The sequence below is a fragment of the Phocoena sinus genome, chromosome 20 (assembly GCF_008692025.1).
Source record: "Phocoena sinus isolate mPhoSin1 chromosome 20, mPhoSin1.pri, whole genome shotgun sequence".
NCBI lineage: Eukaryota > Metazoa > Chordata > Mammalia > Artiodactyla > Phocoenidae > Phocoena > Phocoena sinus.
Window position 1 is genome coordinate 19675952 of NC_045782.1, and position 21564 is coordinate 19697515.

The 21564-nt window shown below is 38.8% G+C and overlaps 1 protein-coding gene across 1 annotated transcript in view; it reads right to left on the reverse strand.

The window, feature by feature from the left end:
* The window catches only part of LOC116745244 (AP-2 complex subunit beta-like), a 76121-nt gene that overhangs the window by 34683 nt on the left and 19874 nt on the right, over window positions 1–21564 (reverse strand). Inside the window, 8 exon segments of the mRNA XM_032615807.1 lie at window positions 495–593; window positions 2355–2520; window positions 4532–4556; window positions 4559–4637; window positions 11238–11333; window positions 11466–11586; window positions 12111–12332; window positions 14604–14794. Of these exon segments, the coding sequence (XP_032471698.1) occupies window positions 495–593; window positions 2355–2520; window positions 4532–4556; window positions 4559–4637; window positions 11238–11333; window positions 11466–11586; window positions 12111–12332; window positions 14604–14794 (999 nt within the window).

Genomic DNA, 21564 nt, shown 5'->3' on the forward strand with positions numbered 1-21564 from the left:
ATCAGGACCCTCCCTAAAAGGACCAAAAATACTAAATAATTAAGGAAGCAGCATTAGCACTTTAAAATTACTTGAAGAGAAAGGCAACTTATCTAGAAGGCAGAACAGCACGCGAGATATCTGTCAAAGCATTTACCATCTCTACAGGGTACTTTCATTTGAAAGCTGAAATTAAGTCCCCCAGAAGGAGATAGTGTGAGACTCAATGTCCTTTTCACAAAGTCAGTCCTTCATTAACACTAAAGGGTCTAAGTTCAATTTTCATGAATTATCATTAAAACTGGAGTCAGTCAATTCATTTAGAACCCATACAACCAGTTCTAATTCAGCAGAATATGTAAAAGAGGCACTGTGTTTATTTTTTTAACAGAATCTAAAGACTGCACTCCTTCCGTTTAAAATCTCTGCAAATGAACCTTCTTGGAAGAAGTTTCGCAATTTCCTAGAATTCAAAACAAGACAAATCAACTCCATGCTTTCTTCAGACTTCTTACCTGTGTTGCCAAACTCAAGACCTGCTGTACCAGCTCCTGCGTTTCTGATGGTTTCTTGAGAAACAGCTTCACAATGGCAGTAAGCAGAGTGAGCTGTACCTAAGCAAATGTAATTTAATAGGTAAAGTGAAAGACATTTGCATTATTCCACACCATGAATTCCAAAGTGATATTTTCCCAAATATGACTTACTATGAGGTCTTTCTGATTTTGATTAAGAAACAAAGGTAAGGGGCTTCCCTGGTGGCGCAGTGGTTGAGAGTCCACCTGCCGATGCAGGGGACACGGGTTCGTACCCCGGTCCGGGAAGATCCCACATGCCACGGAGCAGCTAGGCCCGTGAGCCATGGCCGCTGAGCCTGTGTGTCCGGAGCCTGTGCTCCGCAACGGGAGAGGCCACAACAGTGAGAGGCCCGCGTACCACAAAAAAAAAAAAAAAAAAGAAACAAAGGTAAAAACTCAGCCAATATCCACAATAGCAGTCAAAGGTTTTCATCAACTGAAAACGCACTAGCCTCCTATCTCCAAATTGCATTTCTTGGCATCAAAAACTGCTGGTTTGTTTCTGGCCCAGATAATCACCTGTATTTCTTAAAGTACATGCTAACATACTGATGGCAATAAAACTGGTTCCTGACCAAATTCTTTATTATTTACTTCCACCAAAAGCTACAACTTCCAGGGAATTAGAGAATCATTTATCATACTGAGGCAAGAGCCAAGACAGTAGAATTATGCCAGATCACAACCAATTAAGAGTGGCATGCTAGGGCTTCCCTGGTGGCGCAGTGGTTAAGAATCCGCCTGCCAATGCAGGGGACACGGGTTTGAGCCCTGGTCTAGGAAGATCCCACGTGCCGCAGAGCAACTAAGCCCATGCGCCACAACTACTGAAGCCTGCGCGCCTAGAGTCTGTGCTCCGCAACAAGAGAAGCCACAATGAGAAGCCCTCGCACTGCAATGAACAGTGGCCCCCGCTGGCGGCAACTAGAGAAAGCCCGCGCACAGCAACGAAAGACCCAATGCAGCCAAAAATAAATAAATGAAACAAATCTATTAAAAACAAAACAAAAAAAGAGTAAAATTTTAAAAATAAAAATTAAAAAAAAAAAAAGTCGCCTGCTGAACCATGAAACTACTGGCTGGTATATGTTCCTTGTAGGGCCTATTAAAATTACTATGATAGATTACATACATGAACTTCAATTTGCAGTGAGTACAAATGCCAGGGAAAAAGAATAATTTATCTGCTTCTCTGGGCCTTTGACTCGAAGGTCTCTCAGTTTTGGTAGAAGACAGACAGAAGATGGGAAGGAGTCTAACCATCCACAAAGAACCTTTTCAAACTGCACATGCCAGCCTTCACCCCAGACAAAAACCCAGCTGCAACTGAGCCACAACCATTACTAACAGCAATGGGTAATCATCTTTAGGTGACAGAAAATTAAAAAGTAATAACTACTGCTCTAAGTCAGTAGTTGTCAAAGTGTGGTTCTGGACCAGCAGCAGCAATAGCATCACCACCCTCAACCTTGTAAGAAATGAACATGCTTAGGCCCATCTCAGACCTACTGACTCAGAAACTCTAGGGGTGGGGCCCAGCAACCTGCCCTTTAACACAGATTAAACACCAGTGCTTAGGTGCTTCTAAGGCTCATTAAAGTTGAGAACCACTGTCTAAATTAGGCAGGCTTGTTCCAACAGAAGTCAGCACAACTGAAAAAGGTCACCCCTTTCTGGGAGAAAAATGAACATACTACATGTGTATATAAATTCACACACATGAAACTGCCTAACCTTTACCTTTCCTGAAATCGTCCCCAAAACATCTAATACAGTAAGATATAGATGGGAACTTACCTGGGTGCTTTCATCATGAAAACCTTCCAGGAAGCTCTCTAGTAACTCATCTGCATTGTCAATTCTTTCAGCATATTCTCCCACAATCCAAATCATAGCTGCTCGAGTGTCTGGCTCATCCAGTGAGTCTAAGTTCTCACACAAAGTGGCAATGATACTTTCATATCTGATATAACAAAATGGACTATGGTTACTGAAGGCAAAACTGAGAAGTGTATTTAACAATGAAGCCTAAAAAGCAAAAAAACATGGACAAGGTACCCTAAACCACCACCAAACTACAAAGACTTTTAGCCAAGAGAATGTACAGGCTTTAAAGCCAGAAAATTATAAATGTCTTCAATTTTCCTTCAATTATGTTTTAATAACTAGACCATAAATCTTTATAAAAGTTTATCAGATATTCTTTTTACAAGGAAAAACTAACCTATGGTTTAAGATAATACCACTACCTTACATTTCTCACAGTCTTTCTCATAACTAGATCAGAGAATTTTCCTATTACTTAATTTTACCTTCATCGTAGAGGAACAGAAATTCCACTTTACTATTAGGAAAATGGAGTCAGACAGCAATGGCATACAGAAACAGTAATTTTGTCTCTTATCCACCTATCTCTGCGTTCTACAGAGATCTTTATGTTCTTCCCTCCCAAGGCACCCACACTAATGACCTGTTTTTCTAAAGAAATAAGCAATTCAAGTATTTATTTTCACAGGTCTATAGCTCTCATTCTTTACCATGTTAAATCCATCTCCTTGGCTAATTTTTTTTTTTTTTTTTTTTTTTGCGGTATGCGGGCCGCTCCCGTTGCGGAGCACAGGCTCCAGACGCGCAGGCTCAGCGGCCATGGCTCACGGGCCCAGCCGCTCCGTGGCATGTGGGATCTTCCCGGACTGGGGCACAAACCCGTGTCCCCTGCATCGGCAGGCAGACTCTCAACTACTGTGCCACCAGGGAAGCCCGGCTAATGTAGTTTTAAACATCAGAATGAAATTGTATAATAAATGAGATATGGACAACTGAATAATACACTTAATTATTTGCCCCATTTCCACTGATTAAACCAGGTTCTCGATAATGCTTTCTTAAAATTAAACTATCATAATCCCTCAGTAATACAAAGCAGAAATGGACACATTTCTTTACCAAGCATATTAAGATATACACCTCCCCACTTAATCAAGAAGTTTAGAAACCCAACCCTCCTCTTTCCTGGGAGAGTGGTAGAAGTATATGATCCTTTTTCCAAAAATACCATTTCTAGAATTGAAAAAAAAAATATATATATATATATATAGTATATATAATGCTTAATAAACCACTACCTTATTAAAATATTTCTTCTAATTCTGAGTCCACCACTAAGCTAACTAACTGTAAGTCACTTCATTTCACATTATCTTTAACGATAATCAGAAGCCTTAGCACAGTTCATCTCTATGATTATAAGGTAAAATGAGATTTAGGATGCTTATAAGATCTGCTCTTATTTCACTCTTTTCAGGTTCCTTAATTGTTTGCCTTCAAAAGCAAATCTGAAAAAGTATTTTTGTTTCATAACTAAGAGGCCTCAATGTGAAAATTTTTATGGAGTGAAAATGTAGATTTTGTATATCTTAATGGAAGCAGCTACAATACTTCAGAAAAGGCCTGGAACTCTGACAGTTCATTGTTGCATGTTCTATAATTTTCTACAAGTACTAGGTAACATACTAAGTGAATAGTGAAGCTGTCACCTCCCTGGCTTTTACAATAAGGTGACCATGTAATTTATTATTCAAACTGAGACGTTTCTGAGAGTGAAAAGGGGCACAATTATTAATTATGCCTGGTAAGAGGCATAAAATGGATTATGCCCAGACAACGTGGAATATATGGGTATCCTTATTTAATAGTAACTTCATCACCAAAGAACCTGGCTAACTTTAATATATGCCAATTGACAATGCATATTCAGACAGAGCTTCAATTCTTCTAAAAGTGATAAAGCAGAGTGAAAAATCAGATTTTAATCTTTGTGCTAACCAACTTATATGTTTCTGATTTTTAATAAAGTATTCAATTATGACCAGTTACTTTACAAAGACTAATTCTTACCTAGCCAACCTCAAAGTGCCTTACTTAAACATTTCCTAAATGATCTGAGGAAGAGGGGCAGAAGTATCTGGACGTACTTGTTGCGGTATTTGCGGAAGATATAACAATCGCCTCTTGGACCACATAATTTACTTTGGTTTGGATGAGATCAAGCAATGTGCTTACACAGCGCTCTGCAGATTGCTGCAAAGAGGAACATAATGGAAGTCAGATGATCTATCCAATAACACAACCTCAACATAAAAAATATTTTTTTTGGAACATTCAGGTGTTATCAACTAAACTAGACTAAAAGATGAGGCATTTAATTTGACCACGCTATACTAGAGGCTGGGTTATCTGATGGAGATACACAGAAGTTCTAGATATACTCCAAATTTTACTCATTACAAGAAACAGTTCAAGTGAAAAAAATCATCTTGGATAGCCAGGATGACAGAAATGAGAAGAAAGCATAAGTCAAGGTAGAAGGAAAGAATAAGAATGAAAGAATAAGCCAAGCGAAGAGGTCTTTATCTGCAGTTCATGAATGAGCACAGACAGAAGGCATCTTTAAACCTCTTGAAATGAAACTGCCAAATTTCATTTGTGCACACAAGCATATTTTCCTGGGAGAAGGTTTACAGTTTTCATTATATTTTCAAAGTTCTCTGTGACTCAAAACACTCTAAGAAAAATTTGCCATCTTCTGGGCTATATAACTGCAAGTCTATGGCCTTAGATAAACTGCAATTTTCCACAGCCTATGGTTCATCTATAAAGTAGAATTTAATCTATTAGTCTTTTATTAATGAAGGGAATATGGAAGAATACAAGTGACAAAACTAATGTATTGAAACAATAAGTCATAGTTTTTAAAAGAAGGGTTCCAGAAAAGAGATCCTAAAAACGAAGGACTGATGTATCATATATTACAATGTAGTATGATGGGTCATTCCATTATATGCCTCCTGATAAGATGCAATAGGAAATTCACAGCAGCATCTAAGAGGTATTCTTGCCAAGAACACTGAATATGAATATTACCAAGCCTCTAGATTTCATTTTCTAAAGGGGATGAAGGAATGAGATAAACAACATCACTAAAATACTATCAGCCGAATCTAGACTCTGGAAAATTCTACAAGCCTAATGATCTAGTCCTTTCAACAAATGGCACCCAAATAAATAAGTAAAGACTTAAGAGACATATTAACCAAATGCAATGTATAGCTAGCTCTCGTTTAGCTTTTGATTTGAACAAGGCAACTGTAAGAAGACACTTAGACACAATTAGGGAAAACTGAACATGGACTAGGTATTTAATGAGATTAAGAGTTACTGTTTGTTGAGTACGGTAACGATATCATTACAAATTTATTTTAGAGGACCTTATCTATTAGATATACACATTGGACTACTCTAATAAGATCATATCTGAGATCTGCATTAAAATATAACAGTAACCCACTCCCTTGAAGGGGGAGGGAGAGGGAGAAGATCAAATGGGAAGAGCAATGTGTTGGTATTTGTTCAAGATGGATGGTGGGTATATGAGAGCTCATTAATCAATTTTACCTTAGTGTATACCTAAAAATTTCTGTAATAAAATCTTTTAAAGGTACTATAATTTAAACCATTCCAAGCAATATAACGAAAACAAAATTGCATCTTGCGGTTATTTATATGAGGTCATATATATGATGATTCTGTTCTCTTTTATTATTGTAGTTTTCCCATTTTTGAATTCTATTTTATTCATTTTCAACTAGTTATTTCCTGTGCTGTTATTACAACAGCAAAACAGTTGGGAAATTTTAAATATAAAAGTTATGATAAATTATAAAGCATGTAAGGGTTAAATTATCAAATTAGATAGTACAAATAAAGTACTCAGCATAAGGCTTGATAGAAAGCTAACGTCTACTGAATCCTTAGTTTCATGATTATAATAAACAAAAGGTCATCTCCCATGATGCATCAATATTCAAAAACAATTAAGTCTAGGATAGTAATTTTCAAGCAAATTGTCATCTCACCTATATTGCTTTTGATTAAATTTTAAGAACACCATTAAAGCAGTATGGCAGAGGAACAAAAGTAAATATCCAATCATTGTATATACAAAGTAAGTCCAGAAACAGAGAAAGGCATACAGACATATAAAATTTAGTATATGATAAAGGCAACATTTCATAACAGTAAGGAAAGGATGAATTGTTCTTGTGTTTGATCCCCACACTCTTATCTTTAACCAAACCATTGCCATTAAAGTAGAAAATAAAAGTGAATTTTATATAATTTTGAAGTGAAGCACAATTTTCTAGGTGGTCCACTAAAGATATCATTGGGAGAGGGACTTCCCTGGTGGCTCAGTGGTTAAGAATCCGGCTGCCAATTCAGGGGACACGGGTTCGAGCCCTGCTCCAGGAAGATAACACATGCCACAGAGCAACTAAGCCCGTGACCACAACTACTGAGCCTGTGCTCTAGAGCCCGCGAGCCAAAACTACTGAGCCTGCATGCCACAACTACTGAAGCCCGAGCACCTAGAGCCTATGCTCCGCAACAAGAGAAGCCACCGCAAGAAGCCCGTGCACCGCGACGAAGAGTAGCCCCCCCCGCTCTCCGCAACTAGAGAAAGCCCACACACAGCAACAAAGATCCAATGCAGCCCAAAATAAATAAATTTATTATTTTTTACAAAAAGATACCATTGAGAGAAAATGGATAGAACTCACTATGTAAGGAAATGCAAACTCCTATGCATCAAGAAGTCAAATGAAATCAAAAGGAAAATAATTGGGAAAATAACTATTAATGAAATGAAGGGGTATTAAATGAATTAATACCTTTAATTAATTATAAAAAACTTTAAAAAATCAATGTGGAAAAGATAACACATTGAAACAAGATACACATGCCGTGAAAAAGCAATTCCAAATGGCTAAGCATAATGAAAAAAATGTCACCTCAACTAGAGATCAAAGATTTAGCTACAAGGATCCTCCTTATAATCATTATTTGGAAAAAGCAGAAACAACTTTAAGGTCCATACAGGAAGGGAAAGGCTAAATAATTATGAAGCAATCACACAGTATGTCTACAAACCACTAAAAATGATGTAAAATATTATCAGTAACATGGGAAAATGTCCATGTATAATAAGCAAAAAAAGCAGACTACAAAAACATAAATAAATAGCATTTGTAGAATGATCTCGTTTTTGTAAAAAGCACACCTGTTTATGGAGGACTATGTAAACAAAGACTTAAAATCATGTCCACATCATCTCTGGAAGGGTAGAACAGGGGTAGGAGAAAGCAGAGTGTTCTACTTTTAACTTGTCTTTTTTTTATGATTTTATGTAGTAAATACATATGCTTTTTGTTTGCATAAGACGTAAGTCAGTACCTTATCTTGAGCTACAAAAATAAGAAATGGTAAACACCAAAGAACAGAAGAGTGGGAAGTGAGGAATACCTTAACTTAGTGACTTAATCTCTCTCAAACAAAACCAAACATATAAATAAATCTCGCAAACAAAATCATTTTATTTGTAAGAAAAGGAGGGCAGGGGTTTATTTCCTCCTTAAAGAAACAGGTATACACTGTAATATATACAGCTTTAAATCTGTCAATCATACCTCAATAAAGCTGGAGGTGGGGTGGAGAGTAAAATCTATTTAAAAAAACAACCAAACAAAAAAGAACAGGCAAAAGTTACTGAAAAAACAGTACTATGAAATTGCTTTTTCAGTGTTATTTATTGACTCAATGGCTTATGCTTAATCTTTAACCTAACCAACTTAATATGATAAAATTCTACATTTTTTTCACCTCAGGGTACTTAAAGCAACAAGGAAACACCTGTACTTACAGTCATGCTAAAAAACAACTCCAACTCTTAACACCCAAATTTTACAATAGGCCCTGTTATCTTAGCTAAGCACTAAACTAAAATTCTTTTTTTCTCATCTGTCATATCTTTGAAACCAACTACACATTAAAAAAGGGTCAGGTGCCCTGAGAGAAAAGCAGCAGCTCAGTCTGGAAGCTACAGAGAAAGGCTATTACAATTCCCTCACTGGTTCTTGCCCTTGTCCCATGGATAGGTTAGTTAAAAACAGGCAATCACTGCCTCTCCTGCCCCAACAACTGTGTCTGGACTAGGCAACTCTTTCTAACTAATAACTTTCATGATTTAACCAGTTCTAAGAAAAGTTCTTAGGCAAATCCAGGTAACTGGAAATAAGAGAACACTATCTAAAAGGCAGGATTCTTGAAGGCTGATCTTAAGCTTCCAAAGGAAGTTCATTCCTCACACACTCATATTCCCACAGGGCACCCTGAATCAAAGGAAGAAGTGAGAGCCACCAGAAGTTCATCTCTTCCAGAAGATGATGGATAACTTTTCCATTTAGTCACAATAGACGGTACTAACAGCCGCTAGGAATCTAGATGCTTTGAGAACACTTTCTAGTAATTCCAGGGATAGAAAAATCTCTTTAACTTTGGAATGAGACTCTTCGCAAGAGCACTGTCAGAGAGGTTAGTAAGACAATGACATTCTGGCAGTGAAAAGCACAAAATGACTCTTCTGCTACCAAAATAGCTCTGAAAATTGTCTGCATTAATACCACAAGCAGGTGGCTATTCCACAATGAGAAAAGAAAAAGAAAAAAGTTAAGTAGTGGTGGTAAGTTAAGAAGTGTGGTAGTAAAAAAAAAAAAAGATGTAACACATCAAGATCCAATAAACAGATTTCCCCATTTCTCAAATGGAGCAACACAAGTATATATTAAGTATGTGAAGCAACTGAGCTGGCAGAACCAGAAGTAGAAACCAGGATTAATTGACTTCTTGGTATAACAACTAGTCTACTAAACGACTTATCAGTGGTAACTGTATGAAGCAGCATTCAGTAAATAAAAACAAGGAAGGCCAATTAGGAATTTGGCTTTCAGAGACACTTCTCTGACACAGCATCTGTTTCCTTCTGTTCCTGTGAAGCACTGGTCATACTGTACAAATTATTTTAGTAACTATCCTTGTGAAATCATATGGTCCCATCTGACTCAAAGTAGAACCGTAGGGACTTCCCTGGTGGTATAGTGGTTAAGAATCCGCCTGCCAATGCAGGGGACACGGGTTGGAGCCCTGGTCCAGGAAGATCCCACATACGGCGAAGCAAATAAGCCTGTGTACCACAACTACTAAGCCTGTGCTCTAGAGCCCACAAGCCACAACTACTGAGGCCGCGTGCTGCAACTACTGAGGCTCACGCGCCTAGAGCCCGTGCTCTGCCACAAGAGAAGCCACCGAAATGAGAAGCCCCCATGCACCTCAACGAAGAGTAGCCCCCACTCGCCATGACTAGAGAAAGCCCACGCGCAGCAATGAAGACCCAACGCAGCCAATAAATAAATAAATAATTAAATAAAATGTCAAAAGAGAAAAAAAGCAGAATTGCACATAGTCAAGTAGTAAGAACAAATATGGAGCTCTGAATCCACAATACTGTTGTGCACAGAAGCCATCATTAATTGCAACAAACTTCTGAATGAGGAAAAACAACAGAGGCTTGGTGACTGATGAAGCAGTGCATTGTAAGTTGTAGCCCTTAATACCTACTGGAAGGCTGCAACCAAGCTAGAACCAATCTGCCCTCTAAGACCACAGAGAAGCTCTTCAAGAGGACTTCCAAGTAAAGATCAACTCCCTTCCCTAAAGCAGAGACCTGCTAGTCAACAGCCCTGCCTATGTGCACAGAAGTCCTGACAACTTTTCTGTCGTCTCATTTTTAGTATAAATAGGCAGCAATTTACTGTAAGTATGGTATACACTTCGATTAAAAAATCATAAATAGACATGCAACCATCACCATAAAATACTCCAGATAATTAAATTCAAACTGCAGAAACAAAACCAAAAACTGTAATTCACATCACAAGAGATTTAAGAAACTACTGCAACCACAAAAAAAGGAATGCTATGAAAAAGTACCCATAACAAGAAACAGCAATGAAGGGAAGCTGTATGGAAAGACAGCTGTGCAGAAGACAAGAAAGCAACCACCCAGACTGGAGTAAGGACTGGAAGGACAGAGGACTGGAAGAGAGAAGGGTCTAGAACAAAAGAAAAGTTTTATTAATTTAATATTATGCTTGAAAAGCTGGAAGAAGATAGGAGTGCAATGAAGGCACAATGAAATTTAAAAAAAAAGGCAAAGGCCATTATAAACTACAGAAAAAACAAAAGCCTTTATGAGAAAGAAAACGCAATCATTTGATTGTGTAGGCTCTACATATTTACAGGCATAATATGCACAGCAAGCTTTGCAAGACTCTAGTTGATAGAACAAGAAACAAAAGTATATTATCTCAATTTACAAAGATAATATAGGACAAAAACCTCATGATATAACTATACAGGGGATCTATACAGAACGGTAGAAGTAGGAGTGATGGAGTATATGAACCAAGTTGCCTCTCTCATAGTGGAAAGTTAATAGACAATGTCTACAATTGGTAAATCAATAAATAGTAGCATAAGGATATTAGAGATATGGAAGTAATCAAAATAACTAAAACTAGGAACAGTTAAACATGATTCCCTCAGGAAAGAGAGGGACCAGGGACAGCTGTTTTTCATTAAAAATTTTTTAATATTTTAACAATGTGCTTTATTATTTTGATAAACTTAAAAATGTATTTTTTAATTTAAACTTAAAAATGTAAGGAAAGAGGTGAAGAGAATACCCAGAGTCCCACAACGTGATCACAACTACCACGGGACACTTGCCTCCACCTTGATGGCACACCGTCCAATGGCCCACACAGCTTTGCGCACAAAGTCGACATCCACCTCTGTGGCATATTCCTTCAGTTCTGCCAGAACCTGTTAAAAATCCACGAAGTGAACAATCATTAAGGATTCTCCAACAGCAATTTCATGGCCTAGGTTTTTCTGAAGGCCAGATCTTAAGATCTAAGTTATTAGATCTTAACTTGAATCTACTTTAAGTCTGACCTGAGCAATGTTGGCTTGGGATGCCAAACGAATCATGATGTCCAATTTCTCTAGTTTCACACAGATGGGATCATTGTACTTCACTAAGTAAACTCTGATCTCCTGCTTCAAGATTTCAGACCTGTGGTACACAGAAACACAAGATAAGGAAGGTGAGGCATATATTGATATATCCTTCTGAGTCTGCATTAATACCTAACCTGTGCTTCTCTGCTCTCCATTCACACACTCCACTCCAGGGGGAAAAAACTCACAAACTTCCTCTACATCCCTCTAACCAGATCCATCTGGCAGACTATTTTTATCCTTTTAAGGAGTAAAGTATATATTGCCAAGAAGAACCACTGGAAGGACAACCACCTGATCTAAATTACAGCCTGAACCATATTAAGCAGACACTAGCTATCATACAACTAAGAGTTCCTTCAGAAAAGAAACTAAATTGTAGAGCAACACCAGGCATTCATTGTAGGAACACTCTAAAATCAACTGTTAGCCTCCTGACCCTGGGCAAGTTGCTCTACCATACATATTTTCATTTCCATACATTAAACAGAGTTTTAACACAGTCCTCTTTAATAATGATGTTATTAAGTTTAATTCAAAATTACAAACACTTTAATCACCAATTCATTTTTTCCCAACCTTTTCTGGACGATCAGGTTGATGTTCCTCAGGGCGACGTACTGCACCTCTGGCTCCCCAGACAGCAAAGTGACAAGTGGAGGGGCCAACTTCTTCAGCAGCATATTGTAGTAGTCAGAGTCCTTGGGTAACAACTCTAGAAATTTCATTAGGACTTTTACTGCTGAAAGCACCACTGCTGAGTTGGCGTGAGATAGCCAAGGAGTTACCTGCTCACAGATATTGAGGACAGAAAATGAAAATTAGTACCTTAAATTATAATTTCTTTGCTCAATCCAATCTATAAGGGTAATGTTGTCAGAGGTTCCCATGGCCCAGGTATAAAGAAATTAGAAAATCAGTTAGAAAAGTCAAAACTCCATACATAGGTAAATTTGGGATCCAACACTGCGGACACCTCAATCCCAGCAAACTACAAACAGAGCAGGGATATCAGAAGACTTTAGGAAACCAGCAATAAGGGATGTTCAAACTGGAAGGGAACTAGCCAATACCCCAAACACCTGAAGCTCACACCATTTACCTTCCTATTTTATAGTCCTCTCTGTCTCCCCATACTATGTAAGGGCTCCCTGCCTCACAGCCCATTTCTCCTCAGCCTATAGGAAGTCAAATTAAGCATTCTGAGAGTTATTTCACAGTGAGAGATATCAACCAACTGTGGCTGAAGTTTCACTGTAAGATGCGGAAGGAGATGGGCTGACAGGGAAAACCACCCAACCTCTTGCATTCAGCATAATAAGGGAATCTCGGGAAGGGTGTTTGTTTGTTTGCTTTTAACAACACGACACCACTGCAATACTCTCTCAACCTCATCCCCTTCTCCTAGTCCCTGCCACCTACACTTAAATGTCTCATGAAATATAGAATATTTAGTTATCCATTGAGGGTTCTTCAGAAATTAACCTAATTTTGATAGCTCTTAGGCAACGTGAGTGGCTAGCTGACTCAATTAAGGACACAAGGTAAGTAAGCTGTGTTTTTCTCCCTTCCTCCTGTATCTACTTGGCTGACTCCCTGACCTCCTTTAGGTATTTATACAAATGCTACCTTCTCAGGGAGACCTTTCCTGACCACCCAGCATTTGTTAGATCTCCTCCTTACTTTATCTTTCTTGTTAGCACTTATCATCATCTGACCTATTATATGCTGTATTACGTATACATTTTATATATACTTCTGCCCTATCCCTCAGAATAAGTGTCCCATAAGAGCTATGATTTTTGTCTGTCCACTGCTATATCCTCAGAGCCTAGAACAATGCCTGGCATACAGCACGGGCTCAATAAATATTTGCTGAGTGAATGAGTAAGTGTGAGATGTCAATGACCAAGAGAAAATAAAATTGTATGTAAAGTCCTTTCCAGAAGATATTTGTACTTTCAGTGATGGAAAGAAACTATCAGGGTGAGCTTTGGTTAAATCCAGAAGGAACAATTTCCCAGACAAGTGAGGAGCACTTACATTATAGTAGCTCGAGCTTTAGCCGGGCAAGGAAGGTTCCTATCTACCATAATTAAAATGAAGAGCCAGGGCTTCCCTGGTGGCGCAGTGGTTGAGAGTCCGCCTACTGACGCAGGGGACATGGGTTCGTGCCCCGGTCCGGGAAGATCCCACATGCCGCGGAGTGGCTGGGCCCGTGAACCATGGCCGCTGAGCCTGCGCGTCCGGAGCCTGTGCTCCGCAACGGGAGAGGCCACAGCGATGAGAGGCCGACGTACCGCAAAAGAAAATAATAATAATAAATAAAATAAAATAAAATGAAGAGCCAACAATTCTTCAGAATTATTTTGCCTAGTACAGTGCCTGTATACACAAAATGCTCAATAAAAACTGATGATACCTCCAATTCTGTAAACTAAAATGTATGTATGTGTATATGAAATTTAGTAGTCAGTATCTGATAGTCAAAGAAAATCTGCAACACTAAAGTGGTAGAGAGCTGAGCAGAACAATCCAGGTGTGTCTTCCAAAATCTTCTCCAAATTCAGACTGATGAGATTCCTGTATCTAACGGAAGACACCATACATTTTGCTGGCTCCAACACAGTTTCTCTAGTATTAATTATAGGTATAAGGCAGCTCAATAACTAGTAACAAGCCAAGCCACTTACTATGTATGTAAAAGAACGAAAATTTTGTTACTACAGTGAGAGACGCTCAAAAAACCTTTGTTTGCCAAATGGCTAGGAATTGCTGTATGGGAGATGTGAGACCATGATGAGGCAGAGTTTCTTCAGAGGGCTGTAACTATACTGTTCAAAGAAGAAATGAAAAATACACATCTCCTCTTAGGAAGAGCTATTTTTTGCATGGTTTACTCTACCACCTAAAATGTTCCTAAATACACTGAGAAAATACCACAGGATAGCAATATATATCCCATAAGCCACTGATTTTCCCCACGTAACAGACCCTTATTCTAATACAGACTTACTAGAAATTATTGAACCGGGCAAGACTCCTAGATACTATCCAGAAAAACAGACTGACCTCTGAGCCTCCCGGTCATCTTTAGGGTTGTAATTAGACAGGCAGTCCAGGATGAAAATCTGGCCCCGTTCGGTGCACTCATTCAGGGCTGTCAGTAGCTTATTAATGTTCTGTGGATTCAGATCGAGTAAGTTGCTGTTTGGGTGAGATCCACTGATTTCAGATAATGCTGCTACAGCATTAGCCACCACCTGGGAAAGAAGCAGATATGACCTTGATTTGTCAAGAACAGTACAACTATTTCTCTGGATCACTTCATAGATCTTAACCCATAACCGTTCCTGAACGTTTTACGCAGTCAGCTAGAAAGAGATATACTGCTTTCAAAACGTATAATAAACCACCAATGATGGCATATATAGCTTCCTCATGGTCAGGCAACACAGAATTAAAACAATTCACATATTAGCAGAGAGTCCCTCATGATTTACTATTAAAACAATAATAATTTTAATAGTAGTCAACACTATCAGTAGAATTAAGACACATGAACAGCTGTAAAAGAAGTGAAGGTTAGGGACTTCCCTGGCGGTCCAGTGGTTAAGACTCATGGTTCCACTGCAGGGGGGCATGGGTTCGATCCCTGGTTGGAGAACTAAGATCCCACATGCCTCGCAGCCAAAACAAAACAAAAAACAGTGAAGTTTAAATATGAAACATGTACATTAGGCAATGGAAAGAAAAATCTAGGCGAAACAATTTTATAGGTGTATGGGCGTGCATGTACTGGGGGGTGGGGAGGTGATACTTCAGGTGTCAATCACACCTTAAGTCTCAGAGTAAGAAAATGTGACCCTGAAACCATAGTTCACTGTAACATGATGTTGGGAAAGCACATAATCTCCGTGAAATTCAATTTCCTCATCTGAAAATGGGATAATTTAATCCACCTCACAGATTAGCTTTAGTTTGAGGATAAAATCAGATATTTATGTATAAGTGCTTTCTACAAAGCCTTATACAAAGTTAAGGTGGCAATATTACCATAATTCATCAAGACTAAGTTGCACAGTTTTTCATATTAACATCTCCGAAGTTGGGATATATTTAATAATCAACGGCATGTCAGTTTAATAGGAGGTATTTTTCTTTCTACGTAATACAGGAAATAATAATGCATCTTAGAATCAATGAAATATGGTACCTCAAATGTATCCTTAACTCAGGCAGTATGATAAATGAAAAATTGCTACCAAATATAAGAAAGTACACTTGTTGCGTCCGGAGCCTGTGCTCTGCAATGAGAGAGGCCACAACAGTGAGAGGCCCACGTACCGCAAAAAAAAAAAAAAAGGTTCTGTTGAGGGCTTCCCGGGTGGCGCAGTGGTTAGGAATCCGCCTATAAATGCAGGGAACACGGGTTCGAGCCCTGGATCGGTAGGATCCCACATGCCATGGAGCAGCTAGGCCCGTGCGCCACAACTACTGAGCCTGCGCTCTAGAGTCCTCAAGCCACAACTACTGAGCCCGTGTGTCACAACTACGGAAGCCCGTGCGCCTAGAGCCCGCGCCCCGCACCAGGAGAAGCCACCACAACAAGAAGCCCGCACCGCAACGAAGACCCAACGCAGCCCTAAATAAAATAAATAAATTTAAGAAAGTACACTTGTATCCTGACTTAACAGACCCAGAAATCCATACTAGCTGCAAGAAAAAACAGTGGACATTTTATCAAAATTACAGAGTATGTCTAATTTAACTAAGAAATCTACAACCAATGAATGTTTAAAGTAATTTTAAGATTATAAAAACACCCCAAAATAAACAAAACAGACAAAAAACTATAGCTCTGTAAAAATGAATTTAAAACAACATTTTGCAGTGAGGCTCTCAGCTGTCGCTAAATATTAGCACAGTAAGGCTATATATAAATATTCTGTAGGCATAAGTGAGATGCAATAGGTAGCAGCTTCATTAATTACATATATTGAAAAGATTCTCAAAAATGTCAACTCGTTTTTAGTTCTGACTGAAGTCCCTGTTAAAAGCTTGAGAAACTAAGAGTTGTATGATTATCCTTTTGCTAGCAAGAGAAGAAACATAATGGTCACAGTTTAGCTATTGATTTTAATATCCATATCACTTGGGTACTCTGCAGATTATCCCAGTATATGATTTTACCTAGAAGATAAATTCTAGAGAATATGGCTTTTTAAATCAAATAATACACTCATGACAGTATCCATTAACTAAGATAATGATGCCACAAATGGAATCACCTTCAGTTATAACTTAGTGATCAGGACAAAAAATTCCAAGATGAAAAAAATTCAAAGGTTCACTTGGTAAGTATGATTATGGATGTAATATTTTATTGTTATTAAGACAACTCGAGAAGGATTATCTAGTTCACCTATCACATGATGGCATGCATGAGGTTCTTTCCTGACTTAATTTTTGTTTGCCAACCACACCATCAAGCATGGCCTTTAGTAAAAATTAAAAGCATGAAAAGGGAAACAATAATCTCCATCATCTCAGTGCTTTACATGCAGGGAAAAGGTACTGTGTTTCCCCTGTATAATACACTTAATACACTGGATTACAGGATAAAGGATCAAAATGTCACACTGGAAGAACAAATGCCTGTTTTCCTCTCTTGCTGCCAACACATGCCCAGTCTTGGTTACCAGTTCGTCCAAAACAAATGTCCTGTCACAACTTACCATTTCTGCCAGTCAAATTTTTTTAATGTTAAAAAAAATTAAATATGAGGTCTGTTAACAGGAAATGAACAGAATGAACAATTAGAACTCCTCTGCTACCATCACAGGTAACTGGAAATTAAACCAAGTATATAATGCAGCTAATGAAGTATATGTTCTGGTGGTAAAACAGGCAATTTTCACTTATTATCACATTAAAACAAGAAAAGAAACAGGGAAAAGTAAATCTAATTAAAAGATCCAGAGAGATCAGATTATATGATTATGTTTAGAAAAGGCTGCATGGCGAAAAAAGATCACTGCCAAATGGTCACTGAGCCAATGACTGACCAGATGAGATACACCCCCATTAACAAAACTCTACTGCTATTCCTCTAAAATTCTTTCTGTTCTACCTTTCCGCTTTCATCTCCTAATCTTCACATTCATACTGCTAAGTTTTCAGAAATATACTGAGGTGGGCCCATAAGAGCTGCTCAGAGTTCTCCTGGTCAGCAAGCCATGCTTCTCTCACTCTAATGGAAACTTAAAATGAGCATCGAATCTCAAGCAGGCAAAGACTGACTTCAAGACAGCAGCTGGGTAGCTGGGGTATACAGGACAACTCCCGTGTCTCTGTGTTTCTTTGGAATTTTGTATAGAATGTAGTACATATATTATCTGTTTGTAAAAATAAACTTTAAAAATAATGGATTGAAACATGATTTACTTCCTCTTCCCAGAGAGCCTTCTCCATACAATAATTCATTATCAAAAGAAAAAATCTGACTCTTGCAGTAACTGCCCTGGTTTACTAGTGTATTAAAACAAAGGTTATGTCTCTTTCTCTTGTACCATCACTTTGAATGTGAACTAAGACTAACATGCATAACATTTTCCCCCCAGAAAACTGGCAGTTCTTTTAGGAAACAGTGCCATGAAAAGAACAATGGCCTTTTAATTATAATCTCAGAAAAACTGGAGTTCCCAAGAAAGAAAGGGGTTTCTAAAGGAAGTTCTGCTTTAAAAATGGATTTATAAATAGGGTTTAAGTGAGTTTTCTCAGCACACTGGTTGATTTACAAAGAGTTGGCATCTAAGCTACAAAGGAACATATCCCATAGCATCAAAAGAAATTTTTTTTTTAATTCATCTTGCCTCCCAATTATAGTAAATTCTGTTCTTTGGAAGACTGCAATAAAACATTCCTCCTCCCCATCCCACCCCTACCCCCTGTAGACCTAATATGTATACTTTACAGATACAGATATTAAACACAAACATATACATACATACAGAAGTATGCGTGCACGTGTGTGTGTAAAATCACACTCAATACTAGACAAATTTTTCTCTGCTTTAACTACAGATTTCCCTTCAATATGACAGTTCATTGTGGACCCTTGGAGTCTGCTGAATTTTTTTTTAACGTAAGCAATTTGTGTTTTGGCTTACTTTATACTATACCTAATAGAATTGGACAAAGAGATAAAAGAGAATAATAGCTAAAACTTACTGAACACTTACTATGCCATTTACCTTCCCAGCAACTCTAAGGTAGTTGCTATCAAAATCCACCTATTACAGATAAGGAAATAGGCTTTAAAAATGAATTTATAAATAGGATTAGAGAAATTCAGTGACTTGCTTAGCCAACAAAGCTGGAAAGGGAAAATGCTTGAATACAAACTCAAGGCCTGGGGCTTCCCTGGTGGCGCGGTGGTTGGGAGTCCGCCTGCCGATGCAGGGGACATGGGTTCGTGCCCCGGTCCGGGAGGATCCCACATGCCGCGGAGTGGCTGGGCCAGTGAGCCATGGTCGCTGGGCCTGCGCGTCCGGAGCCTGTGCTCTGCAACGGGACCGCAACGGGAGAGGCCACAACAGTGAGAGGCTCGCGTACCGCAAAAAAAAAAAAAAAAAAAAAAAAAAAAAAAACAAACTCAAGGCCTGTATCTGATTCTAATGTCTGAGTGCTAATCACTCTGCCCCCTGCATTTATAGAAGTTCCAAGAGTTGTGAACATCAAATGGGGGAAAGGGAAAGAAAAATCGGAGCTGGGGAGAATAATATAATCAAAACATTATTTCCAGGCAGATTTATACAAGGAGAAAAATGCATTCTCCTACTTTATATATTTCAGAGATAATCACATCCTAGCAGCACTTCAAAGAGGCAAGATTTACTATCCAGCTACAAAATCTGATTTATAAGCTACCCGTCTCATATGCAGCAATTCTGAGGACATAAATTTGACATTACTTTTTTTATTTTTATTTTTTGGCTGCGCCCTGCAGCTTGCGGGATCTTCTTCCCTGCAAGTGGAGTCTTAACCACTGGACCACCAGGGACATCCCAGACCTCTTTTTTTTTTTTAAGGAGCAAGCTGGAGTGGTGGGTATGATTAAAATAAAAATGATCCTGTAAAAAAAGAACTCTAGAAGGAAATCTAGATATACATTGGGAGTGGAGTATCACAGAGAGAAGCTCCTTTAGGAGAAATCTCTCACACATTTCCCTGTTCTTTTGAATGATCTCTCTAATTTCACTCATTTTCATAGCCTCAGAACCCAAGAAAGATAGCACTTCCCAATATAGTGACTTCCTCCTATTAACTATATTTAGAAGACTTTCATTTCTAGCAATGACCTTCAAGGTCAAACACTCTGAACAAACACTTCAATTTTCCCGCTCAATTTACAATCCTTTTGGCTGCTGCCCCTGAAGACTTGAATAAATTGAATTCAGTAGAATAACTGACCAAAACTCTTATAATGGAAAATAAAGGTGATTTGCATACTTTCATCCTCTTGAAAATCAGCAACAGTTCAGAATCTCACTTTCTTCTTTATGGAGTTGCCTCAAATAACACGTTAAAGCACAGGGCATTTATTCTAAGCATGTTTCAGTCATTATCATCTCCTTAAGAACAAAATGACTGGACTTCCCTGGTGGCACAGTGGTTAAGAATCCGCCTGCCAATGCAGGGGACACGGGTTCGATCCCTGGTCCAGTAAGACTCCACATGCCGCGGAGCAACTAAGCCCATGCGCCACAACTACCGAGCTTGTGCTCTAGAGCCCTCGAGCCACAACTATTGAGCCCGTGTGCTGCAACTACTGAAGCCCACACACCACAACTACTGAGCCCACATGCCACAACTGCTGAAGCCCCCGTGCCTAGAGCCCATGCTCCGCAACGAGAGAAGCCACCGCGGGCTTCCCTGGTGGCGCAGTGGTTGGGAGTCTGCCTGCTAATGCAGGGGACACGGGTTCGAGCCCTGGTCTGGGAGGATCCCACATGCCGCGGGGCAACTGGGCCCGTGAACCACAACTACTGAGCCTGCACGTCTGGAGCTTGTGCTCTGCAACAGGAGAGGCCACGATGGTGAGAGGCCCGCGCACCGCGATGAAGAGTGGCCCCCACTTGCCACAACTAGAGAAAGCCCTCGCACAGAAACAAAGACCCAACACAGCAAAAATAAATTATAAAAAAAAAAAAGAGAAGCCACCGCAATGAGAAGCCCACGCACTGCAACAAAGAGTAGCCCCCGCTCACCGCAACTAGAGAAGGCCTGCGTGCAGCAACGAAGACCTAACGCAGCCAATATATATAAATAAAAATTTTTAAATGCATTGTTAAAAAAAGAAAGAATACAATGACTATACAGTACCAGTTAATTTTACAGTCATGCTTTAATCCAAGACACTGTCCAGACTGCCAACTAATAATATGCTGACTACATGTGACATTCTGTAATGTTCCGTTTTTTTCCCCATCTTCTTTCCCAGAATGAGGAAGCTAAGTGAACGCATCTACCTAGTGGAGTCAACACACCGTTAACAGCAAGAGAGTCTGAATATCTGATAACAAGTAAGATTTAAAAATTAGACTCAATAAAACTCATTACTTAGTTAAGGGGCTTACATAAGTAGCTTAAAATGTGTTTTGATGAAATGTGAATATTCACAAAGCTAAAACACTACAAATAAATATCTACAAATGGACAAAAGGCACTCCTAAGAAGCCAAGAGTTACTTGGCCCACCAGCCCTAAAATCACACAACAGCATGCTGCAAAATGAACAAAACAAAAAATTTATTATTACACCATTATCTCCCTTTTGAGAGTAAGTAATCCCCTGCCAGATTAGAGCCTTGAGATCATTTTAAAAGGGACACTAAGAAATGAATAAGCCGTGATCTTTCGGTACACTACTGAATTACTATGTACAACAGGTCCAGTTTTCAGGAAGTTGCCTACGAAAACTGCTTTAGGCATATCCTTGAACAATTCTCTTTTAAAAGTAATCCTGCAAT